The sequence below is a fragment of the Triturus cristatus genome, chromosome 10, assembly GCF_964204655.1.
Source record: "Triturus cristatus chromosome 10, aTriCri1.1, whole genome shotgun sequence".
Taxonomy (NCBI): Eukaryota; Metazoa; Chordata; class Amphibia; order Caudata; family Salamandridae; genus Triturus; species Triturus cristatus.
The window spans coordinates 910,250,694-910,270,463 of NC_140593.1; the positions used below are offsets into that span (position 1 = coordinate 910,250,694).

General features: G+C 42.0%; 1 protein-coding gene across 2 annotated transcripts in view; it reads left to right on the forward strand.

Moving 5' to 3' along the window:
• Positions 1–19,770, forward strand: part of KIF9 (kinesin family member 9) — a 567,914-nt gene that overhangs the window by 60,314 nt on the left and 487,830 nt on the right. For both annotated transcript variants that reach the window (XM_085630190.1, XM_085630191.1), the window contains exons 2-5: positions 4,398–4,495; positions 9,848–10,013; positions 12,106–12,212; positions 12,778–13,005. In XM_085630190.1, the coding sequence (XP_085486316.1) occupies positions 4,400–4,495; positions 9,848–10,013; positions 12,106–12,212; positions 12,778–13,005 (597 nt within the window). In that variant the 5' untranslated portion in view covers positions 4,398–4,399. The remainder of the gene's footprint in view (positions 1–4,397; positions 4,496–9,847; positions 10,014–12,105; positions 12,213–12,777; positions 13,006–19,770) is intronic.

Genomic DNA, 19,770 nt, shown 5'->3' on the forward strand with positions numbered 1-19,770 from the left:
ATGAGCCACGGCGTCCTTGAGCTCATCGCACAGCCCTTGATGGAAGAGCGCCGTCTGTTTAGCAACAGGCCACTTGGTTTCCGCAACCAGCCTTCGGAACGCGTTGAGATACTGCACCAGGTCGTTGGATCCCTGTCTCAACTCAAGCATTTCACGGTCCGCCGTGTACGAGTCAGCCCTTCTGTCGAATACCTTCAGGAATTCCTCGCGAAAAGCACCCCAATCACATAAGAGGGGGTCGTCCCTGCTCACCAGAGGTACGGCCCATTGTGCCGCGTTTCCAGCCAAATAGGATATAAGGAAAGCCACACGAGCCTGACTCGTGGGGAACGCCTTTGGTTTGCACGATAAATGTAGCGCCACTTGTGTGAGGAATACCTGCACTGTGTTAGGATCCCCACTGTACCTCTCTGGTGTTGCCAAGGGGATGGCTACCGGCATTTCCACTACTACCGCAGGGGTCTGGTTCGTGAGGGAGGTGCTGGGTGTGAGCGGGTCCAATTGGATAGCATCCAGTCTGGCTTTTACATCGGCTGTTTCTTGCCTAGAGGCAGCCACTTCAACTTGCATGGCCGCTAAAGCAGCCAGCACATCATCAAGTATTGCCATGTCTGTTATCGACCGGGAGACAGTTAGTGTTATTAAGGTCGGATATTTTGTAACGCCCTGAACGTCTCAGGATCGTTTAACAGACACGACAATGAGGACGCAACCACTTGTGAAGGGTTAGTTCTTTTAATGAAGGCAAATAAAATACAAAGAACAAACAAAAGTTATAGTCACTGGAATCCTCCAGGCTAAGTACGTTACCAGCCCACAGCACGGATGGTCCTAACCGTCCTCTGCATATACGCCGATCCCGGCGTATGCCAACAGAGGGCAGAAATGAAATGGCCGACAATGCCAATCGGTAGGCTGTGAGGGGCACGAAGAGTGTTGGGGAGAATCGAGGAGTCAGGGCAACACCCAGCCGGGGTCTCTACCTGAAGGGAGCAGCCGCTCAACCTCTTCCTCAGACTGCACCGGGACGCGGAGTCACCTCCTGGTGATGCGTCACCGATACCCCAATCACAAGCAAGAAGACTGAACCGAGAGCAGCCGCTCGATCGATCCTGTGGACTTCCGAGTCTGTAACGCGGCAAACACCTCCTGGTGTGCGTTACAGCTGGCAGTCCCTGTGTCTCTGGTCGGGCTGGGAGTTACGACTCCAACCAGCAAAAGCGCCACTGCGCTTGGACTCAGCCGAGTCAAAAAGCGAAGCTCAATGGTTGACCGGTAGAGCTTCCGGGTCCTTCACAGGTGACGATGGGGCAAGACACGGCCCAGGGAGTAACGACTCGACCTACCTCCGTTCTTGCCTTACTGGAGCACCACTCCGGAACACTGCTCTTCACGAAGCAGGTACGTCGGTGTAAACACAATATCCGACAGCCTTGTACCTCCCGGTTCCTCCCTTTATAGGGCGTGTTTTCCTTGAGTTATGTAACAGCTCTCCTGTTTACATAAGGGCGTGTTTCCCTTGAGTTATGTAACAGCTCTCCTGTTTACATAAGGGCGTGTTTTCCTTGAGTTATGTAACAGCTCTCCTGTTTACATAAGGGCGTGTTTCCCTTGTATGACAGGAATTCTTGACATATTGCTTTATGCGTCATTTGTGATTAAGGTTATTTTGTAAAGTCTGATTGAAACTAATCAAAAAAACAAACACATAAATGAAAAAGAACATAAGTCTAGTTATTTCCATTGTCAAATTAGTAATACTATTTTAAGGACTAGAAGACTGATAAATTGAGCAAGAGGAAATATGTAAGACTAGGAAATGGTGATTGACCCTCAGACTGAATGTATATCCACAAGACTTATTTGCTGTCCATATATAAGATTTCTAGGTTTCAAGTTTAAAGAACATAACTTGGGAATGAACAATGACTGAATCTCCACCCAGGACAATAATCGTCGAAATTAAAACTTAGCAAAGAAGGTCTGAAATCTGTAGGGTGGGTGACAAAGATGAAACAATGGACACCACTGTGATGTGGTAAGGCCCTGAGTGTAGTGATGAATTTGAATCATTTCAGGAACTGGTACCTAACTGGTATATCTAAATTGTGGATATGTGTGGAAAGTATGGGATTATAACCTTGGTAGACCAGCAGGGTGAATTTGATCTTACCCCACCAGAATACCATCAGTCTTTGCAACTAAGAAACACTCTAAGAGGCCATGCATTAGAGTGGTAAAACTTACAAGACCACTGTTTTGATGGACAAATTAAAAATAGTTGCTGTATCAAAACGTCCACAAGCTTAGCACCATCGCAGAAACTGTTGTGTGCTGCTTCAGTGAGCACCCCCCCACTCCCGGGCTGGAGTGGGAAACTCTCTCGCTCTGGCCCAGGGGGGTGTGACTATGTCATTGGCAGGACTAGCACCCAAGAGACCGCTTTCTGGTTTCCCTGGGAGTGGGAAGGAGCTGAAAACAGCCTTGTTCTCTGCGCTCCTAGAGAATTGTTCCAAAAAGGAGGTATCATTGAAAACCTGAGAAACTCAGCTTTCCAACTATACCTCCCTTTCTCTACAAAGCACCAGACAATCACAGTGAGATGTGATCCCCTGGTGATTCCACTAGACACCAGGATTTCTTTGTAGAAGGGGAGCTGGCCCTTGTTCCCTGTACTCCAACAGTATCAGTCTTCCTGCCCCTGTGGTGGGGGGGGGGGGGGGGCAGTGACTGGGGATGTTTACCGGTGATACCACAGACTGTGGAATCATCCAGTTTGGGTCAAGTTGTTGCTCGAGCAGTGGTGGCCAAATTGTCCTAGGAAAGACTAATTCTTTCAGCAATTTTAAACAATGATATGAGGAGCTAGTAACAGATAGTAGTGTAGGGATTTATTGAGCTTAAATAAGAAAATGTGTCTTTTAGATGTGGCAAAGAGGACCAATTGTTTTTTTTGTTTGCATCAATTAATTTTAGCCAGTTGCGCTGCATCCTGTATTACATTTAGCTGTAGGTGGTAAGCGTGAAATTTCACACTTAATTATGTTAGTTATGGAATGGATGTACATTCACAATGAATAGTATCAGGGACAAATATGAGACCTGGGGACTCCATGATTTCAGAGCCATTTCTAATCTGTTATCACAAATACAACATTGTGTACTATCCCTGTCTTTTCTCCCTAGTTTTTTGTTTGGATTAACTATCAATGTTCTGGTCTAAAGGTTCCCAGTATGTGCTATAGAAACATGGACGTGCTTCAGGGATTGATTCTTGCCTATGAATGCACATGCATAGATTTTCTATAGAAGAAAATTTTCAGAAGGATTGTTTGTAAAAAGTATATATATAAAATGCTAAATAAGAAAATGCATTTGACGCTGACCTCTCACTACAAAACAAAGGATTTCACCATAAGTCCTAAGGGTATTCAATGTGCTTAGCATTTCCTGGGAAACATATCAGTAAGTGCAGTAACTGACAGGAACCTAATCCCCACCATGTCCACCCCCTTACTTTTTCATTGTTTTAGCCCTGGCGGTGTCTGCACACATTTTTAAGGCTGCCAACTTGGACTGATGAACATGCCACGGTCTTTGTTTATCAGACCTCCGCTGGTCATCCTTTTGAAAAAAACATTATTTTTATCGCCTTAATTTAAGAACTTATTTTCTTAAAAAATGATATCTGTTAATAGTAAATATGATTTTATTTATTGTTGTAATATTACAATTTTCTAGAGATTGGGATTCACATACGTACCTGTCTCACATGCCTCCACGCCTACCACCTTTCTCGTCTGAGCCTCCTTGCGTCCCTTATTCTGTGATGTGCCAGTTGAACTTTTTCATTTTTGCATTGCAGTTCATTTTTATCTAACATGTTTGAAACAAGTATTGGCAAAGCCAATAGTTCTGGGGTTGAATATCACCTTCTTGCTTTGTAAACACTTGTTTTTGTTTTTTTCTTGATTCTTATAAAACTTTATTGTTGGGGAAGCTACCTGGCTTTCATCAATCTAACAAAATTGATTTAAAGTAAAAATACTGTTTTGGTCACTAAAGGTACAAATTGCTGTAGTAGACCATGCACTGAAGGAAACTACTTTGTGTGCGTAGGTGCTCTGTGTGAAAGGACACTCATAGTGAAGTTTGCCAATGGCTAAATTGGCTGTCCCATTGTTCCACCCTGTATGCTGCAGTGAGTAAAAAAAAAAAAAAACAGTGAATGGCACAATAACAGCCCTCTTGGATGAAGAGGGCTGGCTTAAAGCCCCTGTAGGTATATTATACAATTCATTTTAGTAAAATAAAAAGGCCTTGACAAACATCAGACCTAAAAATGATGTAAATAGCCTCACATTTTATTTACACTTAGTTTCTTTTCTTTTTCTAAGTCATGAGTGTCAAAAACAGCAACATCAATGTTTTTGTCCGAGTCAGACCCACGCCTGAGTTCGCGCAAGAAATCATCAAGGTCGGGACAGACAACAAGGTAAAGTATGCTACTGTATCTGTGCTTATTTGTTCACCCTGTTTATTTTTAACTCTTACGTGGCTCTTTTTTTAAAATTTCCATTGATACATTTCAAAATCAGCAACGCACAGCCGAATCCCTCATCTCAACTTTACCCTAGTTATTGGGGGTGAGGGCGTAGCTGTAACAGTGCGGCAGGTACGCTGGCACCGGGTGATTTAAGGGACCCAATACACTCCAGTAAGAGTGCTCTATTTTTATCTTCTGAACCTGGGGGCGAGGAGGGCATTTTCATTGCTTGTGTTAGGGTCATCAAGGCTGGACTGCCCACCGGGCATTGGGTATTTCACTGGTAGGCTGGAAGGGTGTGAGCTGGTAATGACACACTTGCTATGCTGCTGGGGGTTAAAGAAGTGCAAGATCATGGAGAAGGAATGGGTGGAAAACAGTATACAAGGCGTTTCTCAACAGGACCTCTAAGTTTTTTTCCTGCCCAGTGGCGCCTCTTCTTTGAGTGTCTTTGAATGAGCGGCTTCAGCACTGCAGCTAATGGAAGCAGTCGAAGCGCGACGTTTTCCTGCAAAGTGTGGAAAACAAATGGCTTCTGGGCCCTCGTTTAGGAGTGCTCTAGTTAATTTGGTGCTGTTAATGGCGCTGGGGAAACCTATAATACCAAGGGTTCGGACTTCACCAGGGGAGAATGATAAAGAGCACCAAATCATGAGCTTTGCCCGAAAAGTGGGGCACAGCGTGGATTTTGGAGCATTCTTCAGGTCTTACGTGTAAACATTAAAAGTGGGGGAAATATAGAGGATAATAATTTTAACACAGCTTTTATAAGTGCAACAGATAGTTGTACCGGGGCTGCAGTTTAAGGAGGCACTCGTTATCTACTCCTAGCCGGTACCACATATTTTTAAATACTGCCATTCAATGCTACCAAGTGCAGAAGTGTGCTTTTTTGCCATGGAGGACCCATTGTTGACTCTACAAGATGGCGGACTGAGTTTAGAGTCCATCCATCTGGAGAGCCATTTTGGATTCATCTTTTCGAACAGCAGTGCGTCATTTGTAAAAGAATAAGAGATGGGGACCAAAGTTTTCTTCAGAACCCTGCTGCCGGTGTTATCGAAAGTCGGGTGATACATAATCTTGATTCTTCTTGCATGCTTCTTTAAACCACTCCATCCCTCCTTATCACACTCTTGCAGGTTATTTCTCTCCTTATCACTGTTTTTACAACTTTATCTTTCCCCGTTTTGTGTTTTTCCCTCTCTTGCTCTGGATCAAAGTTGGTTGAGGGAAAAAAGTGCATGCGCCCAAAAATGAGTGTCAGTGGCCTTACCTGTAGCCACCGGCTCAAATTAAGCACTGTCCAAAAGCCACAATGTTTTAAACAAGTACGACAAGGCAAAGCATTTGACCAGTCGTACATGTTAGTACAAAGGAGAGGCTTAACTAGGAAGAGCAGCAAGCTATATTACCACAGTATAAATCATTGCTGAGTCCCCATGAGTATTGCATCCAGTTGAGAGGGCCACACTGTTTGGAGATTTGTGTTCAGTTCTGGAGGCTATATCTCCTAAAGGATGAAGTGTGAATGGGTGGTGAAGGAAAATAAATGGGAAATATAGCCTCCAAAAAGGGAGGGGCAGGCGAAAAAAACACGGAAGAACACGGGTATGGCCCTGCGAACAGAGAAGAGATACAAGATCACTACACATTACACTTTAGGAAACTTACGAAAAGATATGCTAGGAATTAATTGTGTGCTGTGGACTTCTCCCCGTTGTAACTGTTGCAGGGAGGCGCTTGATCCATGATGCTGGTCCCTTTTTTCAGATATGCTTGTACAATGCTGTTGGAAACTGTAACATCAATAAAGAGCTTTATCAAAAAAAGTTCTGCAAGGGTTTAAATATAGAAGAGGAGATTAGCATATTCTTGGGGACATGTGGCCTGCATCAATGGACCATGAGGCTAGCTAGCTTTCTAGTTGGAAGTGGTGATGAATGCACAGAACTATTCTGCAACCAACTAAGGGAGGGGACAGCCTCAGTAACAAAATTCAAAAAGGCCTTAGACACTCACTGTAAAGCACTTGTAAGGTCAGAGCAAAGAGCCAGAATTGCCATAATATTGTTTCTGGAATAGCAATAGCGCATTCCATGACCAAATCTTTAATTCAAAGAGGATGGATGGCTTTCCATATTTTAGATCTTCCTTTCACAGTGCCCCATATTTAGAGGACCAGAAGGGCTGAGAAGTTTTGTCTCTGTAGATTTCACAACCACGCAAATTTCTAAATCCTTTCTTTGAAATGGACGCCCCTTTGTCAGCCACATTAAAAATCTTGTGAGAGTCTTGAGTTTAGATCTTGCATCCATTAAAGCTATAAAGCAAATGAACAACTGTCAAGAATTCCTGTCATGCGAGGGGAGGAAAACGGTAACCAGCGTAAACGGACTACATCTCCCAGGATGCTTAGCGGTTGAGAGGTTATGTAAACAGGAGAGCTGTTACATAACTCAAGGAAAACACGCCCTTATGTAAACAGGAGAGCTGTTACATAACTCAAGAGAAAACACGCCCTTATGTAAACAGGAGAGCTGTTACATAACTCAAGGAAAACACGCCCTTATGTAAACAGGAGAGCTGTTACATAACTCAAGGGAAAACACGCCCTTATGTAAACAGGAGAGCTGTTACATAACTCAAGGAAAACACGCCCTATAAAGGGAGGAACCGGGAGGTACAACGCTGTCGGATATTGTATTTACACCGACGTACCTGCTTCGTGAAGAGCAGTGTTCCGGAGTGGTGCTCCAGTAAGGCAAGAACGGAGGTAGGTCGAGTCGTTACTCCCTGGGCCGTGTCTTGCCCCATCGTCACCTGTGAAGGACCCGGAAGCTCTACCGGTCAACCATTGAGCTTCGCTTTTTGACTCGGCCGAGTCAAAGCGCAGTGGCGCTTTTGCTGGTTGGAGTCGTAACTCCCAGCCCGACCAGAGATACAGGGACTGCCAGCTGTAACGCACACCAGGAGGTGTTTGCCGCGTTACAGACTCGGAAGTCCACAGGATCGATCGAGCGGCTGCTCTCGGTTCAGTCTTCTTGCTTTTGATTGGGGTATCGGTGACGCATCACCAGGAGGTGACTCCGCGTCCCGGTGCAGTCTGAGGAAGAGGTTGAGCGACTGCTCCCTTCAGGTAGAGACCCCGGCTGGGTGTTTCCCTGACTCCTCGATTCTCCCCAACACTCTTCGTGCCCCTCACAGCCTACCGATTGGCATTGTCGGCCATTTCATTTCTGCCCTCTGTTGGCATACGCCGGGATCGGCGTATATGCAGAGGACGGTTAGGACCATCCGTGCTGTGGGCTGGTAACGTACTTAGCCTGGAGGATTCCAGTGACTATAACTTTTGTTTATTCGTTGTATTGTTTTTGCCTTCATTAAAATAACTAACCCTTCACAAGTGGTTGCGTCCTCATTATCGTGTCTGTTAAACGATCCTGAGACGTTCAGGGCGTTACAACAACACTGTTGTAGACAATTCAAGCTTTGCTCTGAGTTTGTATTGCAATAGTTTGATGGGAAAACAAACGTATAGCCGATGTAGACGCGTATCTCATATTAGTTATGTGAATCCTAGAATATTGTTGGTGTACACGTAGGACGTAGGTCATCAATTAGAGGGCAGCAATAACTAGTTAGATGAGCATTAATCCTATCACCAACCTTTGACCCCGGTCAGTGGATATTCACGGATACTGCAATGCCACATTACAACATATTAACATTTTGCTTTGCTACTAACCTAAAAAACAGTTGTTTAAACATAATTTCCGCAAGTTAGGTATTCCTCATTAATGAGGTTAAACTGTAAATAGGGTATACTAATGCGCCTTCTGATTGGGACAATGTAATTACCGAATCTGTGTATTACCCATAATGGATCCCATCCTTTTATTGAGGAACAGGAGCTGAACATTGGATTGCATCCCAACTGTTTCATTATGTCTGTGGCTGCAATGAAATATAGAAAATGACACTTTTTAAATTACTCATTGGCATATGTGAATGCATTGTTGCATGTAGTGTTTATTGGGAAGTGGAGTTTGTTAATTTAAAATAGATATGTTGCACAATTGTCAGTTGGCTTGTCATCTCTCGGGTAGACACTTCATGGCTCCAATACTTTCCAGGGATGTGCAGTGGTAGTGAATGAGTGAGTGACTAATCTTGCTCCACTGCTCCCTCAGGTTCATGCAGTGATAGTGAATGAGTGAGCGGCAAAGAAGGCGGAGCCCATTGGGGTTTATTGCAGGTGCTGGCCAATCAGAGGCTTTGACATAGAATTCAACTACTGTTTGATTCATTCTTATTGACAATGTAGTTTTGACTGGAGTGCAGGATCAGAGAACTCTGTTTGTGCATCCGTTTAAATCAAATGGAAATCGGATTTCTAAAATGCAACTCTTACCTGGAGGTTTCTAGGCGCTGAACCTGGCTGAAAGACTTTGCTTAAGAAGTCAAAAGAAAGTGGACTAATTAATGAATAGCCAGGTTTTAAAACTTTTCCTTAATTCCAAACAATTCGTTTTATTTTTTATTTCTGTGGGGAGCGAGTTCCACAGCTTCGCAATGCAGGTTACGAAGCTCCTCCGGCCCGTTGACTCGTTTAAATTCAGGAACTCTGAGGTTTCCACTGGTGGAAGAACGAAGAGATCGTGTTGGAATGTACTGTTGAAAGAGTTCTGTCTGATAAGCTGGACCAAGGCCTTGTAACGCTTTGAAGGCTATGCGGGGAGCCTTGAACTGGATGTGCTTTCTAACAGTAAGCCAGTGTAGCTGCACCAGGGCTTGAGATGCAGATTTATGTCTGGAAATGGCCTGCAGTAATCGTGTTGCTGCGTTTTGCAGCCTTTGCAGCTTATTCTGAAAATGTTTTTGAATGTTGGTGAAAAGCTCATCGCAGTAATCCAATTTGGAGGACATGAGAGCAGTAACTGCAGCTTTTTGCAAGGTCATTGGAACATAGGGCAGGACTTTTCTAAGAATTTTCAAAATGTAGAAGCAGGAACATGTGATATGATTTATCTGACCTTCAAAGGATAGTCTAGTGTCAACGATTACTCCCAAGTTTTTTACTTTGCTACATGGAGTAGGGAGAGTTCCGAGTTCAGAAGGAGGGGCTGTACAGCTTAGTCTAGTTTGCAGATATTTGTTTGATGGAAGAATAGGTGAATGACTATGAAGGAATCACTGGACATGTCCTTGGTGCTGCTGACTGCTGTGCCCTGACTGTTATGTTTGAATGTCTGTGTTATTTAACCAAATATACGAGTTTTCTTTTTTCACGTGCTTTAGACCATTGACATCCACCTTAAGAGAGACCACAAGAATGATGTTGTTAATAACAAGCGTCAAGATTGGTCATTCAAACTCGATGGCTTCCTTCATAATGCATCGCAAGAAGATGTCTACGAAGCAGTGGCCAAGAGCATTGTGTCAAAAGCTTTGGATGGTTACAATGGTAAAGTTAATCTCTCCTATCGATAACAAGTTTTGTAGTTTATCGAAAAGGAAGGTGCTGCATGTAAATGTGTTCATAAGGGTGATAAGGCGTGGACTGCTTTAAAGCACGTGTGCTTGCTGGCAGTGTTGGACTCACCTTTGAAAATGAAGGAAAAATGCACTTACCTCTGCAGAGAGTCTGTTTGTCAGTGATCTGAACTTAAATAAGCCCTTGGTGGTAGACCCCAGCTCCATTCCAAGAGTATATTATTAATGGCCAGATGTACACAGAATGGGGTCAATAAAAGTAATCGCAAATTTGGCACTGACCTTTACCAAATCCATTCCGTATTTGCGAACCAACCTACATACTAATAGGTCAAGTTGCAAAAACTCAATTCATAGTGGATTGCAGTTCAACTTACCTCATGAATGTCAGTGAGATAGGTCACAAATTGCAACCCACTACGAGTCCATGCCATCACAGGCTTGTGGCCCGATGAGGTCACCATACCACTATGTCTGCAATTGCTTTTAAATAAGGAAATCATTTTTATTAAGGAAATCCTTTTTTTTTTAATGGAGCCCATTTTCCGTAAAGGAATATGGGATGCATTTAAAAACTAAATATTTAACTAACATGTTTTAAGATTAGACGGTGGTCTATAGGACCACTGCCTCCTCGTCAGTTTTTTCTCAGCATTCACAAAAGGGAAGGGGTCCCTTCAGGATCCCTTCCCGCTTACGAATGCCTTACCACTACCTTTCAGTAGTCGGTAAAACATTAATGTTTTATGACTCGATTTTGTTTGCCAAACATTTATACACCTCATTGCGAATAGGAATTTGGAAGAGATGCCCTAAACACGCCCCTTACAAATACAGATTTGTTATGTAGATGCAAACCCAAATTATGATCCGATAAAGTGTTACCAAATCGCGATTTGGTTTTCTTACATACCAAAAGGGCCTTTTGCGGTCTCATACTGCCCAATTCTGCACATCACTCCCTTTGCAACTGCAAAAAGCCTTCGTACATCTTGTCATAAGTGCTTTGAAGCTGTTACCATAGACTGGCTTCTGGCACCATTAAAATCTCCATTGACATAATACTGAATGGAGGAAAGCAGGCTTGTTTATTACTGATAGGGATTCATATGTGGTGAGAGAATTTACTCCCCACTTTTGACAAGTAGGAATAAAATGCCTTTTTGAGGAGTATGATGTGAATTGTCCTTCTTTACTTTAGTATTTTTAGGTTCGAAAATGTGATTTAAAAGGGCAATCCAGTGTAGAGATAAAACAGTTCCATCTACCCTGCCATTCATCAACAACATCACTACTACTTCCCTCCCTTGATAAACTGTAGTCATCAACAATAGGCATTATAGAATGGTGCTTTTTGATGATGTCAGCTGGGGTTTTAAGATGCAGTGTGATTTTTTAAACATATTTTTCTTGCATCCATGCTTTCTTCATTCTATATAGTTCTCTCCCCTGATCCAAGTGCTCTTCCTTCATTAAACATTTTTATAGAAATGACATGTGATTTCACAGCAAATGCTGCCAAGAATGAAACATTTGGGGATCTTTGACCAGCCTCTGTCACGGATATCTGGGACACCTTTCCTAGATGAGCGTCAGAAATAGAGTGGATCTACTTTTCTGTGTTTATGTGCTGTATTCTTTATCAATACCTCTAGCTTTATCAATACCTCTAGCTATTTAAATAAGTAACAGATTGAGTTCTAGATATTTAGAATTCGATCTGTTACTTTTTTCCAGTGCAAACAATAATGTGACCCCCATGTTAGTGGAGATACCCTGCACATGAAAATTAAGATCGAGGTCTGTACCTGTGTTGACCTTGTCTAACCACAGACAATCTCAGTATACTACCATTCTGTGACCATCAAAGACACCATCTTTGGACATTCCATGTGATTTCTCCTCGCAAGTATCCAAACCTCAGTGACTCTACATCTTCCACCGTAGGACTTTCGAGAAGATAGGCTTACTGTGAGAACTAGTTATTGTTCCGTATTGTTATAATGTGAAGCCAAACGTTGGCCTGTTCCTTGAATAAAGATACGTTATTTATGTATTTCTAGGTACTATAATGTGTTATGGACAAACGGGAGCTGGAAAAACATTCACCATGACGGGTGCAACAGAGCACTACAAGCATCGCGGAATCATCCCTCGCACATTACAGCAGGTACTACAGTATTTGGTTAGAAAGAAGGACAAAAGTTTTCTACTTTTTCAGAGGCAATGCCAGTATAATGAACTGATGAAATGACTTTTATAATTGCCAGTGCAACCTCATGTAGATTCCGAAGTCCAAATACACCAAAGAAAGGAACAGGCCATGAGTCCTTAGAATATTGCCATATCATGTGTTATGGTAAATTTATAATGCACCCTCATACCTTTAGGCTGCCTCAATTATGCATTTGTAAATGTGATTAAAATGTTGCTAATCAGGTACTGAAATGAGTTATCATAGGACCTCTATGAAGTACATCATCTGAAAGTCCAGCAATCCAAATCTTTGTGCAATTGTAGCTGGCGAGCCATTTATGCCAGCATATTATTCGGCAAAATAACTCTTTTGCCATGTGATGTTTCTAAAACTTTCAAATGCACTTGGTTAATTCAGAACAGTAAATGTAAATATTTTTTGGGCTTATCAATCACACCTCATATTTTAATAATGCATGTCTATTGGATGAATCCTACAGAAAATATGTGACCATATATTCTTCTGATCTACTGTGCAGGTGTTTCGAGAGATTGAGAACCGCCCAGAGCAAGCAGTCACTGTGCGAATTTCCTACTTGGAAATCTACAATGAAAACCTGTTTGACCTTCTTTCCACCATGCCAGACGTAGTCATAAACCAAGACACACAACTAGCCATTGCGGATGACTCGCGTGGTGTTTTCGTTAAAGGTTTGTCCACCCATCTGACCCGCCACGAGGAAGATGCACTCAATCTTCTGTTTGAGGTAAGGATAATTGGGTTCCTTATTATTCTTGGTGATGTATTGTCTCATTACATGTCTGTTTTATATCCTTTTTACAAGCTGTTTACAACTTGAACAGCAATTCTGTGTCAAATGATTAGATGATTCAGAGAAGTTCCCAGAAGGATATTTCTTAGTCTCTGGACGCAATGATTTCAAAGAGCCAGCATTTCATACCTTTCCATTTTGCGGTGCTCATTCCTAGATGGTGTTCTCAACTTTGTATTGTTCTTCTTTGATGATGTGTTTTATTATTTTCTATTTTTTCCTGTAATTTATCTGCATGTGGTATGTGGCAAACTAGCAATAAGACAATCATTGTAATTGTAATTGCATTTGCATTTATATAGCGCTTACTACTCCTGACAAGGTATCAAAGCACTTTTTCGGCAAGTAGCACGCTACTCTGGAACCCATAAAGGATTAGTGGGGAATTAGCATATTAAAAAATGAAAGTAATTTGAGTGGTGGAAATCTTAGTACGTTATTTGGATTGAGAAGGATAGTGGAGGAATAGAAGAGGGGAAAAGATTTTCATTTATATAGCGCTTGCTACCCCTGATGAGGGTTTGAAGGGCTTTTTTGGCGAGTAGCATGCTTCTTCAGAACTGATAAAAATTAGTGGTGAATTAGTATAGTGAAATATGAAAGTAAATTGAGTGGTGGATAGCCATATATGGTGCAGAATATTGTGGTGTAGTAACGTCTATAAACTAATTGTGCATGAAAATATTGATTGCTACTATCTCGTCCCTTGGGGAACCCAATATTGGCCTTGCATATATAGCTTTGCTTTTGGCTTAATTAACTATAATGCTTTGGACTGCGATCTGGCTAGACTACCACATAAGGATACCGTCATTGATTTTTTAGTAACCTGGCAGCTAACACTTTACTTTTTATATTGAGCCAAATCCATCTGTATGTAGATGCAGGAGCTCAAAATTACTAACTGAGATGACCGGTCAAGCTATTGTTCGGGTTACATCTGCTTACTGGAACAACGTGTCAGACACCAAGATGTAGGGTGAGGGTATTACCAACCTGCCAAATCAATAACTGCCTTATGAAATGTAAAGGGGACCCAACTATCAGTGCTTGAGCTACAGCAACCCTACATGTTGTAAGCCAGATTAAGGATTGCAAATATGCCACTTGGAAATTGAGCTTCTAATGGGGAAAAAACATATCTATGTCATTATATACATATCCTCAGTTACAAGAGTCACAAGAGAACGTCTAAACAGACTGCACATTTTAACCTCTTCTTAAAACAACATGGCTCAGCCATTGTTCATAACTTTCCCATAACCTGACAATCATTGTTCCTTCTCTCTAAACTGGACTTTCCTGTATTGATATTTACAGTACTGTGTATAGAAAAAGAAATACCTTGAAATGCGTGCGTATCTATGTGCGTGTACGTGAGAGATCTTCCTCAGTTATACCGATATGTAATGATATCCTTTATTTTGTGTTTGCTTTTGAATTAATCTGGCAGTTTGTGACGTTAGATCATATATAAATATTCTTTTTCATTTTCAATTTATTGTGGTTTATAATGAAACATTAAATATGGCACTTTTAAGCTGATGTTATGCCATTCCAGAGTATATTTTTATAGATGGTGTACTTCTATACATCCTGTGATATTACCGTTATCTGATGTAACAGTTAGTGCTTTGTTGATTGAGGAACAGTGACCACATGGCATACGTTTATACCACCTTCGTCTTATCCTGGCTATAGTGCTCTTCATTATCCCCAGGTTTGCGCCTTTGTATGAATGTTTTATTGAGATGTATTGTTTATGGGCAACTGCCTGCTGTAAACATTGATGATAATGAAGATATCCCTGATTCAGAGCAAAAAAAAATAATTTATGTAATGCAAAATAATTTAATTTTGGTAATGTTTAGAGGTACTCAGGCCTTGAATTTAGTTCTTTGTCTAAATTCACATTCTTTGGATCTGAATCACAAAGGCAGGCTGAACAAAACTCAGAGATATACTTTCACAGAGTTATTTCTAAGTTTGAAGTAAGAATTTGTAAGAATCCCAGTACTACTAGAATTATACAGCAGTTGTAGTCCTTTCACTTGATGACTCTGGCACATATTTTGGGGTCAATGCTGTTGAGAAACTGGATCAGTTCTGTCAAAGTCCAAGATATGCAGTATCATATACTCCTCGTAGGGGAGAATCGAAACTACCTGAGATTCACAATAGGAAGCAACCATCATTGACACAAATGCCAAGCGTTAGGCATAAACATAGTTCAGAGTGTTTTTAAAAGCTCCCTATAAATTACCTATTTTAGGCCCTCACAAATATGGCCTCTCTATTCCTATGGGGTAGTTAAAAACAACCTAATTTGCAGGTGATCCACGCAAATAATAAATGCAATTAACATAACATAGCATAACATAACATTTGCAGCCCCATCAGATTTATGAGACCTACAGAAACCACAGCTCCCTTTACTTTCATGTGGAGATTTCAGCTGCTGAAAACAGCTGAAGTCTCTATTTGAAAGACTCTCCACAAGTGAGGAACTATCAGGAAATCCAACATTTTATTATTGATTCCCCTGGCAATTCCTAATTACTAGGGAAAGTCCTTCAATAATCATATTATAAAAATATAAACATAGCAATTACATTTACTTGCAAAAATTAAAAATATGTTCATTGTTACTAAATGTTAAAACACATGACACATTTTAGTTCTAACACCATTCTACACACAAAAACACATCATAACATTTTTCCTCTCCCAAACACACACACACAACACACAGACAAAACATATGCACACACATACACAACACACACACAGCATACCACATACCACAACTGTAGCTGATGTCCGCTGTCCCATCTCGCAATAATAGGGGAAATGGGCAGAGCCTATTCAGTAGGATGTCTTTATGTGTTTCTCCTTGTGATGTGTTTCTGGTATGTATTATTTTCTAAAGATGATGTTGGGTTCCCTATACTTTTAAATTCCTAATTCTACATAACATATGTGGAAACTTCTGCCTACACTATGTAGAACTACATCTGGTGGATGTACACCAAAAAAACACCTACAAAGTATCTAGTAATTTAAGTGTGTGGAGACACGTATTCTTACAATAAGGCGTAAATCTGCACAAAGATTTGCTGAATAGCAATTAGGCAGAGATCTATTCCTAAACATAAGGCATAGGGGTACATCTATTTGTATAGATATTTCTGCTGTAGATTTAACATTCTGAATTGTGCTTAATATATTTGTAGATTGATGTAAAAAAAAACTCTATACTCTGGTAGTACACCATTTAAAGTTCATATTAGTTGGGGAAATGTGAGCTAGTGCATCTGTGGCCCTGTCATTTGCAGTCCTGTCATTTAAGGATCAATGGGAGGTATACAATTAAAAACATCTGCACTCCTAGCTGATGACCACCTTGGTCACTTAGCCATTGAGGACCCCTTTTCGATAAATACAGCTTATAACAGATTTAAATAAATATCTAGTTTTTCGGAGCTTGGTTAAAAATGGACCCAGTCTGTGTATGCCAGTGAATAAACAAGAGATACAATAACATGTTCTAAAAACTTCCTTTCTGTTTGGACTCCACCTTTCGCTCTGTGCTTTTAATACAGTCTTGGATGATTGAACATATCCTCACACTTTCCTCATAAAATCATGTTCTTTGCGCTCTATGCTGAACGTATAAGAGCTTTAACCTGACTCTATGGGCAATTGAACATAGCGGATTTCTCTCCATCATATTAGCCATCTGTAACATCACTTGATATAGTCTGGATCCCACTCATCCATAGTCCATCATATAAGCAAAATGCCTAAAGAGCTCTGAGGAAAATCAAGTAATTTCCACCACCTGATCTCCTGACATCCACAGTCCACAGCTTAACCTTATCATGGCTAGATTTGGGAACTGATTTGGTAGCAAGTCTTCCACATTCCACCCTTAACCCCCTAAAAGCAGTTTTTCATTCTACATTCTACTTCTCTCCTCCTCTAGGAAATATGACCACAACACTCCAAAAAGCTCTCAGACCTCCACTATCTTCCTAAGGAAGCAATAATAAAATATAAACTAGGTTGCCAAGCATACAAGGTGATTCACCTTAATTTACCTCCCTACCTTTCCAATCTCCTCAAACTGAAGGGGGATTTAGAGGACCAAGCCTTCTCAGGAACTGCCACTTTCTTTTGGAGCTCACTACCAGCAGAACACAGAACCAAGCCCACCCTACTATCTTTCTGAAAGTACCTAAAGACTCACCTGTTTAATGTCCATATGAAACAGAAATGTTGCCCTTTATTGTGATTCTTCCCCTGCAGTTATATATTCTTCTGAAATGTCACTCTTTGAGACTGTGCTGCATCACCCCCTCAACACCCTCCTGGTCCCCTGAAGTTGAGTTTAATGGTGTGTTGCTGACACCCAGCACAAAAACCCAACCTCTACCTTAATGATATCCCTCTTCCTCTCCTTCATTCTCAATCAACTCCTCTTAACTGAACCCACCTGTCTTTTTTGGACAACTAAGGTGCATCTCAGTTTGATAACTACTGAAACTTGTATTATCATAAGATATGTACCTATAATTTATGTCTGAGCATTGACCTAAGCCTCTGTTTCTCAATCACGTTGCTTGTTCTTTGTCGTTAATTCTTAAATACTTCACAATGCTTGAGTGCTATATAAAACTGCAAAATAAATAAATATGGCCTGCAGGAATCTTCTGGCAGAGAACACTGCAGCTTTTGATGCCTATTGCGTTCCCTTCATGCACCAATTAGCTGAGGACATGTATTGCATTCTATTGTATGCATTCTTTAATAGAACTGCAATGTGGGGGTGGAATGCTAAAGAGAAACCCTTGTGAGTTGCAGAGTTCATGTTCTTACCATGCCTGTATCCTTGCAGACTGCCCCTTCTGCGTTATGCAGATTATATTTGTTCCACTTCCCTTGGTGATTCGTATGGACCTGTGGGCATGGGATGTGGAAGAAGAAATGAGATATACTCAGCAATGGCATGCAGTCATTAACAAATCTAGTTGCACCAGATGGCTCATGGCCCATCCCAACTGATTGCCCTACTGGGTATTCTGGATGATGTGGGTGGCTCCAGGAGGGAGAGAGCTCTGGTGGGAATTCAACTGTGATTGCGAAAAGAGACATTGGCAGATACAGGAACTTCCCGGAACTCCCTCGCATCGCTGAATGGTGTGCAAGAATGGATTGGAGTGCAAAGCAGTAGGAGCCCATATATAAAGCCAGGGGATGTTAAAAAAAAACATGGCAAAATTGGGGGAATAGATATAAAATCATTAAAATAAAAAAATATATTTAAATAAAAGGTACATGTATTGAAGCGCCACTAGGGGTCAAGTCTATAGTTGTACATATTATAATTAAAATATGATGCTCTCTAGGGGGTGCTTTTTGATTTACATTTTTATGGTTGGAAAGTTTATAAAGATACACAAACACGTTTTGCTCATTTTATGGTTAACTTTGTTTTATTTACTTTCAAGCATATGAAAAAGTACATTGCTTACATCAGGCAGTCTCATATCACGTTTTCAAAACAGTCCCCCTCCCTCCAGTCTGGCCATGTGAACATAAGTAGGTAGGAGCCCTGAAATGTCCCGGTGGTGTGATCGGGGGGACAGTCGCTGGCATGGCAAGATACGGGGCCCTATCCAAAGGTACAAAAAGTCTAACTACCCCTAAACTCCCCCCCCCCCACGAACCGGTGTGTTAAAGATACACCCCAAGAGGGCCCTACCTAAGGAGTCATTGTTGGACAGCAGATCATGTAGCATCAGGCGTAGACGGAGCCTTTGTAAGCCAGAAAAGGCGAAGGTATTTCGGACAGGTCCCCTCGTTCATTTCCAGTGCCAGTAGGGACACTAAGGGACGCCAGATGGCCCCGAATGTGCTTGTTGAGTTCGTGAGAGAAGTTTGAATTCGTTCCATGCCTAAGATGTAGCATAGTTTATGCAACCAGCCCGTGTGTGTCGGTCGGGTCCTTGTTCCCCAGAGAGAGAGGATGTGTTGGACAGCAGCACCTAGCGCTAGGCCCATCTGTTTCCCCCGGATGGATTTCAGTGAGTATGTGATTGGGTTAGAGAGCCCCAGTATTGTGTAGGCAGGGAAGCGTGGGATTTCGGTGTCGAATTGTCTGTCGATGTCATCGAGGATAGCGGCCCAGTACAGTAGGTGTACCCTCTTCGTCACATCCGCACCAGCATGTCGGGCAACGGTCTGGATTTCCTTTATGCAGTCTGGCCGGTGTCAGGTACCGGTATGTGGCCACCTTGACTGCCGCTTCCCTACTGGTCGTGTTACGGGCCGTGTGATTGGCTCTGAAATAGATATCACGCCATTCCTTCTCAGTCAGGTCCCGCCCCAGTTCCTGCGCCCAACGTTTTTGCCACGCTGAGAGCAAAGAAGGGGTCAGCAGTTGAAGCATATTGTATAGTTCGGAGTTCATTTTCTTGTTGGAGCGTTTCGTTATGAGCCATTTCTCGTATTTTGTGAGTTTCCTGCTCCCGAATGGATGCACGTTGGGGTGGAGGAGCCAGTGGCGCAGTTGAAATTACTGGAATCGATTCGACTCTGGTATAGCATAGTATTGTTTCACTTCAGAGAATGGGAGAAACCCCTCTAGGTCAAAGATATGTCCTGCCGACCGGCAGTCGGCAACACGCCACTGCGGGA